Below are 10603 nucleotides of genomic sequence, written 5' to 3' on the forward strand. Positions count from 1 at the left end.
TTGTAATTGAGACGTCTCCAGGACTTCTCAAGAGCCACTCCAACACTATGGAACTCCCTACCTCCACCCATTAGGGCAGCCCCCTCCTTCAACACCTTCAAGAAGGCCCTCAAAACTCACCTTTTCACTCTGGCCTACCACCCCTCACAATTGCTCTAAACTCACAGCTGAACTCTGGTCCCCTACCATTCGTGTCCCTACCTCTCCCTCTAGATTGTAAGCCTTTGGGCAGGGTCCTCCTCCTCCTTATGAGTCCTACCTGATCATGCACCTCCATTACTGTAAACCCATGCTATGCATTTGAGTGAACCTAACTTGCCTAATCTCCATGCTCCCATCCAGTGACTGACTAAGCACTACCTTGTACTCATACTGTGCTGTGTGATCTGGTTTTCTTGTATTCCTGTATTGTTTGTCATATTGCTGTATGTCACCCCTAAATATTGTCTATAACCTAAATTAATGTCCAGCGCTGTGTAATATGTTGGTGCTTTATAAATACAATAAATAATAATAATAATTATTGATATTGTATAAAGAAAGAAATACATAACTGAGAAAATACACCTTTATTTCCAAATAAAATATTGCCCCCATACATTGTACAGTCCTAGGAACAAGGTTTAAATGTTGTAATAACCGAAACAAATGGGAAAATAAAACATGTAGGTTTTATCAACCATAGCACATTGTTATTTTAAAACTATAATGGCTGAAAACTGAGAAAAAATGTTTTTATTATTTTTTTTCTTATTACTGCAAATAAAATAAAATAATTGTTTGCAAAAGGTACCACCTATAAAAAGCCTAATTTGTGGTAAAAAAAACAAAAACAAAAAAACAATATATAGATCATTTTGGTGTGAAAAGTAGTGATAAAGTAATTGGGTGAATTAATGGGAGAAGTGTGATATGTGAAAAGGAAAATAACCTGTGGTAGGGAAGTGGTTAACTATAACCAACAAAATCATTGCTATCTGTTGGCTCAACCCAACCTTTTTTTTTTGTATGGAACTTATCCAATGACAGTTGCTACTTTTTAGAATTTCACGGAAACGTGACATTGTACAGTCCCTACACTAAGATTTAGTACAATTAAGTACAATCCTGCAAAGTCAAAGAGAGAAGAACCATCGGCTCAGTTGTAATGATGTGACATGCATAGACATTTTTTGCTTGTATATCAAGACGTTGGTTGTATATCAAGCCAAAATTTCATAAAATGTTTGCTTGTCCTGCAAAACACTCTTAAACCAAGTTACTTACAATCCAAAGATTTGCTGTATGTGGCTTTCTACCGACCACTTTTCTGCACTAATGTTTTAGAGCCATTCTTTGTTTGCACAAACCACCGAACAGTCAGGACATCAGTCAAAGGCCACAGATGTCACCATTACAGATAGCAAAAAAACAGTGCTATTCAAAAGTGGGTGTTTTGAAAGCTACCGTCGTTTTTTTGAAACTTTCCCAAGTCTGATCATAATTTTGAAAATTACATATTTAGATGATGGATTAAATTTGTCCCTACCTATTTGTTATGTGACTCGGGTCCAACCTGTAAAACACATCAAAAAATTTTCTACAGGCTGGTTCCTTTACAGAGTTAGTGATCATGCAAAAGGCAAATACTACTAAGGTACCAGCCAATCCTAAGAACAATACTATAGTCATTTCAAATCACCCAAATACAATTATTATTTTTTCTGCAAGTTGAGTCGTCCATCATGTCTGGCTTACTGCAAAACAATTTTCAAAGAACTCATAAAGATTTCACTTCTGACTTGTGTCAGTTCACGTCACTGTTTCTCATGGAAAACATGTTACTTTTGCATATTGTGATATGATTGACATGCTTTTGTAGCAGAGTAATTCTATACGTTTGAGATTTGCATTGCTCACCTATTGTATCAGCCGTAGAATGAGCAAGCTGTACAGTAGCTGTGATCCTCCTCGCTGGACACTCTTGTGGCTGGTCTAATGCTTGATCCTGGTTTACAGATCAGACAACTGACATGGAAATGCTGAAGCTCATAAACATCATTAGGATCACTACGATTGTCATGACCTGGCTGTCAGGAATCATTCTGAATTCCTCGATTGTTGCTGTTTATATTGGAGACCAGGCATATGGCCAGCATTTTAGTGTCAGTGATAAGATTTTCCTCTCTACAGCTCTTCTCAACATTGTCCAGCAATGCTTCATCTCTGCATATAACATTCTGTATTACTATGCGCTGTATTTGCTATCGGCTAAGGAAATGTTCATTTTCCTATACATTAGTAATTGTTCTCTGATTTATGGCAGTTTTTGGTACAGCGCTTGGCTTTCCATCTACTACTTCTTGACATTAGTCAAATGCTCCCACCATTTCTTCCTCCAGCTGAAGAAGACCTTGTCCTCCTCTATTGTGCAAATTCTCATTACAACATTGTTGGTAATAGTTTTTTTAAATGCACCATGTATCTGGGCAATGGGTATAGCGCTTCCTCAGAATGAGACAATCAACCAATCAGGTAGCAATTACCAAATCACAATTAATCTCCCGTTCACTCTCTTTAACTTGGTGTGTGGCTGTTGTATTCCATTCCTGGCAACTCTCTCCTGTATTGGACACAGTGTGGCATCACTCTTGGGTCATGTGAGGAGAGTCCATCAAAATGTATCCCAGTTCACCTCCTCTCCACAGATCCAGGGTCTTCTCCGAGCGGCCAGGACAATGACTCTTCAACTGACCCTTAATACAGTACTCTGTGTGACGGTCAGTTCCACGTTTCTAATATCTCCAACTGTAACTCTTTCAGGGCACATCCAGACAACAATCATCATGTCTTTTCCTTCTGCTCAGGCCATGACTTTAGTCCTGGGGAACCCAAAGCTGCGTAATGGATTATTTTGTTGAGGTGTCCCATCTCAAGTCTGGAACTGAATGACAATGTCAAAAAATGAATGGAGGATTTCCACAGTACAACGTATAAATGTGATCCTACAGGTTATATCAGATTTTAGAATAGATTTTAGAACAATTTTCAAATTAAATCTGTGTTTTCTGTTCCTGAAAGTTTAGCATTTTATGGCCCACATTTAAATACACTTTCTGAAGTTGTTTCTGAACCTCCTGTTGTGCTTAATAAAAAAAAAAAAACGTGAACTATGAGCAAAGTTATAAAAACATTCAAAAGTTTTGCTAAAAATAATATTTGAAGACTAAAACACTCTCAGTAGATATAAATGTGTCAGTTAAGTCAAACAATCTTAATGGTATCCTATATAATAATGGCTGTGTCCCTGTGTCGTTGCGTTTTGGACAGCGCGCATGCGCGGCATGCGGGCGGACTTGGGACAGCACAGAAGGGTGGGTGCAGGTGGTGGGCATGTGTGTGTACGTGGGAGCAGGGCCTATGCGGGGGTGGGGTGGGGGTGGGAGAAGAGGGTGACAGGGTCGAGGCCGAGCCCTAGCTTATTTCTAGTCTTCTTATAAAGTATAAAAAATCTTCTGCCCCTAATGGACCATGCATGTCTTGTTATTTCCCACTTCGGGCTTGATTCACTAAACAGTGATATGACAGATAGCACACCTTATTAAAGATATCATACCTTATCAAAGATATCATACCTTATCAAAGATATTACACCTTATCAAAGTTAACATGCCTTATCAGAGTAGCATAGTGAGCGCTACCAACTTATGCCTGCTAATTGGCAATGGCACTCATCCTGCCCTGAGCCCCTGCGGGTTTGTAGTGCTCTCTATGCTACTCTGACAAGGCGTGTTAACTTTGATAAGGTGTGATATCTTTGATAAGGTGTGATATTTGAGTTATCACGGTTTAGTGAATCAAACACATGTAGTGGGACAGCTTTCCTCCTGGTGCAGCAGCAACAATGGATTCAGGAGTAAGAATCCGGTCAGTCACATCTAACACTTCTAGGGACAGGAACAGCTTCTTCCCTCAGGCTGTAGCCATGCTTAATGCAGAACCATGGTACATCTGCTAGGACTTGAAAGCATTACAGCATAGAACTGAAAATCAACACTTCTCACCCTGTTTTTTGTTGGCACTATAACTTACATACTGTCCTTGACTTGTAATATATATACCATCTAGTGGCCAAAAAATAAAAATACAACTGCATATGTTTAACCACTTGACACCTGAGGCATTTTTTCTCTTGTGGACCAGAGCAATTTTCACCTGTCAGCGCTCCTCCCTTTCTTTTTCCAATAACTTAATCACTACTAATCACAGCGTAATGATCTATATCTTGTTTTTCTTGCCACCAATTAGGCTTTCTTTGGGAGTTACAGTATGCCAAGAATAATTTTATCCTAAATGCATTTTAACATGAATAATAAGAAAAAAAAATTATAAAATGCATTCTTTTTCAGTTTTTGACCATTATAGTGTTAAAATAAAACATTCTACTGTGGATAAAAGCCACACATTTTATGTGCCCTTTTGTCCCGGTTATTGCAACGTTCAAAAAATGTCCCTAGTACAATGTATGGCGCCAATATTTCATTTGGAAATAGAGGTGCATTTTTTCAGTTTTGCGTCCATCACTAATTACAAGCCCATAAATTAAAAATTAATAGTAATATACTGCCTTGACATCAATTTTTAAAAAGTTCAGTCCCTAAGGTAACTACTTATATTTTTTTTTTATGTAATTCCCCCCTCCCCCCTTATATAAATAAAAAAAAAAAGTTTGGGTATTATGGGAGGGTGTGGGAGGGAAATAGTTAATTATATCAGTCAGTGTGGGGATTTTTATTAAATAAAAAGCAATTTTGGTGCAATATACTTTTTGGCCACAAGATGTCCTCAGTCGTCATTTCCGATTCACGTACGTAAGCACGTGAATCGGAAGTAATCCGTGGCTGTGTAACACAGGAAGATACAATGAATGCCGGCGTCTCGTAGACGCTGGTATTCATTGAATCGGGGACTTAGATTTATGAATGGGACCTGCGGTCCCATTCATTAACTTCCCCTCTATGCGGCGGTAATGGCGGTGCGCGCGCACGCGCGAACGGGAGCGAGCGGCGGCTGCATGCCGCTGCAGACTTGTTTTCACGGCCCTGCTGCATCCTGTCTTTTTTCCAGGGCCGTGATTATACTGCACGGCATGCAGCAAGTAGTTAAATAAATTAAAAAAAATAAATCCCCCATTACTTTAAAGCCCTCATTTCCCCCACTGCTATAGTTACCAAAATAAAACACTTGTTAAAAAAAAGTAACAGCCTTAAAATAATAATAAATAAATACTTTAAGGACTCAGCTTTTTAATATATATATGTCATAAGAGTATATTTGCAAATAAGGGCTTGTAATTGAGACGTCTCCAGGACTTCTCAAGAGCCACTCCAACACTATGGAACTCCCTACCTCCACCCATTAGGGCAGCCCCCTCCTTCAACACCTTCAAGAAGGCCCTCAAAACTCACCTTTTCACTCTGGCCTACCACCCCTCACAATTGCTCTAAACTCACAGCTGAACTCTGGTCCCCTACCATTCGTGTCCCTACCTCTCCCTCTAGATTGTAAGCCTTTGGGCAGGGTCCTCCTCCTCCTTATGAGTCCTACCTGATCATGCACCTCCATTACTGTAAACCCATGCTATGCATTTGAGTGAACCTAACTTGCCTAATCTCCATGCTCCCATCCAGTGACTGACTAAGCACTACCTTGTACTCATACTGTGCTGTGTGATCTGGTTTTCTTGTATTCCTGTATTGTTTGTCATATTGCTGTATGTCACCCCTAAATATTGTCTATAACCTAAATTAATGTCCAGCGCTGTGTAATATGTTGGTGCTTTATAAATACAATAAATAATAATAATAATTATTGATATTGTATAAAGAAAGAAATACATAACTGAGAAAATACACCTTTATTTCCAAATAAAATATTGCCCCCATACATTGTACAGTCCTAGGAACAAGGTTTAAATGTTGTAATAACCGAAACAAATGGGAAAATAAAACATGTAGGTTTTATCAACCATAGCACATTGTTATTTTAAAACTATAATGGCTGAAAACTGAGAAAAAATGTTTTTATTATTTTTTTTCTTATTACTGCAAATAAAATAAAATAATTGTTTGCAAAAGGTACCACCTATAAAAAGCCTAATTTGTGGTAAAAAAAACAAAAACAAAAAAACAATATATAGATCATTTTGGTGTGAAAAGTAGTGATAAAGTAATTGGGTGAATTAATGGGAGAAGTGTGATATGTGAAAAGGAAAATAACCTGTGGTAGGGAAGTGGTTAACTATAACCAACAAAATCATTGCTATCTGTTGGCTCAACCCAACCTTTTTTTTTTGTATGGAACTTATCCAGTGACAGTTGCTACTTTTTAGAATTTCACGGAAACGTGACATTGTACAGTCCCTACACTAAGATTTAGTACAATTAAGTACAATCCTGCAAAGTCAAAGAGAGAAGAGCCATTGGCTCAGTTATGATGACGTGACGTGCATAGACATTTTTTGCTTGTATATCAAGACGTTGGTTGTATATCAAGCCAAAATTTCATAAAATGTTTGCTTGTCCTGCAAAACACTCTTAAACCAAGTTACTTACAATCCACAGATTTGCTGTATGTGGCTTTCTACAGACCACTTTTCTGCACTAATGTTTTAGAGCCATTCTTTGTTTGCACAAACCACCGAACAGTCAGGACATCAGTCAAAGGCCACAGATGTCACCATTACAGATAGCAAAAAAACAGTGCTATTCAAAAGTGGGTGTTTTGAAAGCTACCGTCGTTTTTTTGAAACTTTCCCAAGTCTGATCATAATTTTGAAAATTACATATTTAGATGATGGATTAAATTTGTCCCTACCTATTTGTTATGTGACTCGGGTCCAACCTGTAAAACACATCAAAACATTTTCTACAGGCTGGTTCCTTTACAGAGTTAGTGATCATGCAAAAGGCAAATACTACTAAGGTACCAGCCAATCCTAAGAACAATACTATAGTCATTTCAAATCACCCAAATACAATTATTATTTTTTCTGCAAGTTGAGTCCTCCATCATGTCTGGCTTACTGCAAAACAATTTTCAAAGAACTCATAAAGATTTCACTTCGGACTTGTGTCAGTTCATGTCACTGTTTCTCATGGAAAACATGTTACTTTTGCATATTGTGACATGACTGATGTGCTTTTGTAGCAGAGTAATTCCATACGTTTGAGATTTGCATTGCTCACCTATTGTATCAGCCGTACAATAAGCAACCTGTACAGTAGCTGTGATCCTCCTCGCTGGACACTCTTGTGGCTGGTCTAATGCTTCATCCTGGTTTACAGATCAGAAAACTGACATGGAAATGCTGAAGCTCATAAACATCATTAGGATCACTACGATTGTCATGACCTGGCTGTCAGGAATCATTCTGAATTCCTCGATTGTTGCTGTTTATATTGGAGACCAGGCATATGGCCAGCATTTTAGTGTCTGTGATAAGATTTTCCTTTCTACAGCTCTTCTCAACATTGTCCAGCAATGCTTTATCTGTGTGAATGACATTCTGTATTACTATGCGCTTTATTTGATGCCGGCTAAGGAAATGTCCATTCTTCTATACATTAGTAATTGTTCTCTGATTTATGGCAGTTTTTGGTACAGCGCTTGGCTTTCCATCTACTACTTCTTGACATTAGTCAAATGCTCCCACCATTTCTTCCTCCAGCTGAAGAAGACCTTGTCCTCCTCTATTGTGCAAATTCTTATTACAACATTGTTGGTAATAGTTTTTCTAAGTGCACCATGTATCTGGGCAATGGATGTAGCGTTTCCTCAGAATGAGACAATCAACCAATCAGGTGGCAATTACCAAATCACAATTAATCTCCCGTTCACTCTCATTAACTTGGTGTGTGGCTGTTGTATTCCATTCCTGGCAACTCTCTTCTGTATTGGACACAGTGTGGCATCACTCTTGGATCATGTGAGGAGAGTCTATCAAAATGTATCCCAGTTCACCTCCTCTCCACAGATCCAGGGTCTTCTCCGAGCAGCCAGGACAATGACTCTTCAACTGACCCTTAATACAGTACTCTGTGTGACGGTCAGTTCCACATTTCTAATATCTCCAACTGTAACTCTTTCAGGGCTCATCCAGACAACAATCATCATGTCTTTTCCTTCTGCTCAGGCCATGACTTTAATCCTGGGGAACCCAAAGCTGCGTGATGGATTATTTTGTCGAGCTGTCCCATCTCGAGTCTGGAACTGAATGACAATGTTCCACAATACATTGTATAAATGTGATCCTAAAGGTATCAGCTTTTAGAATAGATTTTAGAACAATTTTCAAATTAAATATGTGTTTTCTGTTCCTGAAAGTTTAGCATTTTATGGCCCACATTTAAATACACTTTCTGAAGTTGTTTCTAAACTTCCTGTTGTGCAAAAAAAAAAAAAAAACAGAAAAAAAAGTTAACTATGAGCAAAGTTATAAAAAACATTCAAAAGCTTTGCTAAAAATAATTTTTGAAGACTAAAACACTCTCAGTAGATATAAATGTGTCAGTTAAGTCAAACAATCTTAATGGTATCCTATATAATAAATGTCTAAGTGACTATAGACCTGTTGCCTTCACATCATTGGTCATGAAAGCATTTAAAAAAACGTATAATAGCGTATCTGAAATCCATTACAGATCGCCTGCTGGACTCTTTGCAATTTCCCTACAGGTCTAATAGATCCCTAGACGATGCTGTAAACATGTGTATGGATTATGTATTAGAGCATCTAGACTCCCCCGGAACCTATGTCAAATTTTATTTGTGGATTTCAGCTCTACATGTAAGATCATAATACCATCATAATCACACAGCAAGCCCTCCAAACTATGCATAACCAAATCCATCTACAAATGGATAGCCAATTTTTTAACTGACAGGAGACAACAGTTTGGACTTGGTAAACACATATCAAGCTCTTTGACAGTCGGCACTGGAGCACCCCAGGGCTGCGTGCTTTCCCCACTGCTCTATTCACTATACACCAAGGACGAAGTAGGAAGACAGCCGGCACCATCCAGTGCAGTAATGCTCTTTTATTTGAATAAAAACATCTCAGCAGGTCACAGCGACGTTTCGAGGAAATCACCTCTTTATCAAGCTCATGCTGAAGATATGTCACACATAAACAGTTCAAGCTCACATTTATATACTAAGCATGGTAATGCAGCAGCCAATCACATGCACTTATCACAATACCCAATCATAATGGTCCGTAAGTTGCTGGACCTGATGGGGAACTTAGAGGCTGCTGCCTCATAGGTACATTCAAATGTGGTCCCTCCCATCCCCGACACCCACCTTGGTAAACCGCCGCTGCCCCTTCCGCCCGTCAATCACCACCATCTCCTCCCATCCATCCGCCCATGGCGGACCTGACAGGGGACTAGGTGGGATAGACGCCTGTGCGTCCGCGCAGATGCACGGACACTATGCGTCCAGACGGGCAGATGGTGACGTAGGCGGCTCGAAAAGCCGCCATGCGTCACACGGTGTAAGGCGGGGCAGCGGTGGCGACCAATGGGAGCGCTCAAGGTTCAATGCGTCATGAAATACGTGTGCATGGCGTGCACAGCGTATTAACATATGTAAGCAAACATGTTGGGATATACGATGCATAATATGTATGCAGCAATAAGCCATAGACAAACATACTCAAGATCCATATGCATACAAGGGCCCTACCATGTGGATATCAAGGATTAAAAGATCATGGTAGCGTAAACGCCAATACATAAACAATTTGACATGGGGAAAGGATGTGACGGGGACAGGTGCTGGGACAAAGGAGGGGGAGGGGAGGGAAGGGGGGGGGGAGGAGGGGGTAGGATTAGGGCGGGGACACCGGAGGGGGGGGGAGGGGGAAAGGGGGGGGGGAAGGGGGGGGAAGGGGGGGAAAAGGAAGGACAAAAGGGGGGGGTGGATAATAGACGGATGGATGGGAGGAGATGGTGGTGATTGACGGGCGGAAGGGGCAGCGGCGGTTTACCAAGGTGGGTGTCGGGGATGGGAGGGACCACATTTGAATGTACCTATGAGGCAGCAGCCTCTAAGTTCCCCATCAGGTCCAGCAACTTACGGACCATTATGATTGGGTATTGTGATAAGTGCATGTGATTGGCTGCTGCATTACCATGCTTAGTATATAAATGTGAGCTTGAACTGTTTATGTGTGACATATCTTCAGCATGAGCTTGATAAAGAGGTGATTTCCTTGAAACGTCGCTGTGACCTGCTGAGATGTTTTTATTCAAATAAAAGAGCATTACTGCACTGGATGGTGCCGGCTGTCTTCCTACTTCATGCAGTGTGATCCGGAGTGCTGCTGGATCTTGGCCTGGCACGTCAAACTACTTGAATATTAAGAGGAAGTGCTACACATTACCTTCTATACACCAAGGACTGCATCTCCACAGATCCACCTGTTAATGTTCTGAAGTTTGCAGATGATACAACAGTGGTTGGCCTCATACAAAATGGGGACGAGTCAGCATACAGGCATGTGGTGGGACAGCTTTCCTCCTGGTGCAACAGCAACAACTTGAAACTTAATGTTCTT

General features: G+C 40.1%; 1 protein-coding gene across 1 annotated transcript; it reads left to right on the forward strand.

Moving 5' to 3' along the window:
- Positions 1-7339: 7339 nt before the first annotated feature.
- Positions 7340-8254, forward strand: LOC137526211 (taste receptor type 2 member 9-like). The gene has a single exon (XM_068247428.1). It carries the CDS (start codon positions 7340-7342, stop codon positions 8252-8254), a length of 915 nt encoding a protein of 304 aa, XP_068103529.1.
- Positions 8255-10603: the final 2349 nt, after the last annotated feature.

Source organism: Hyperolius riggenbachi, chromosome 7, assembly GCF_040937935.1.
Source record: "Hyperolius riggenbachi isolate aHypRig1 chromosome 7, aHypRig1.pri, whole genome shotgun sequence".
NCBI classification, from domain to species: Eukaryota; Metazoa; Chordata; class Amphibia; order Anura; family Hyperoliidae; genus Hyperolius; species Hyperolius riggenbachi.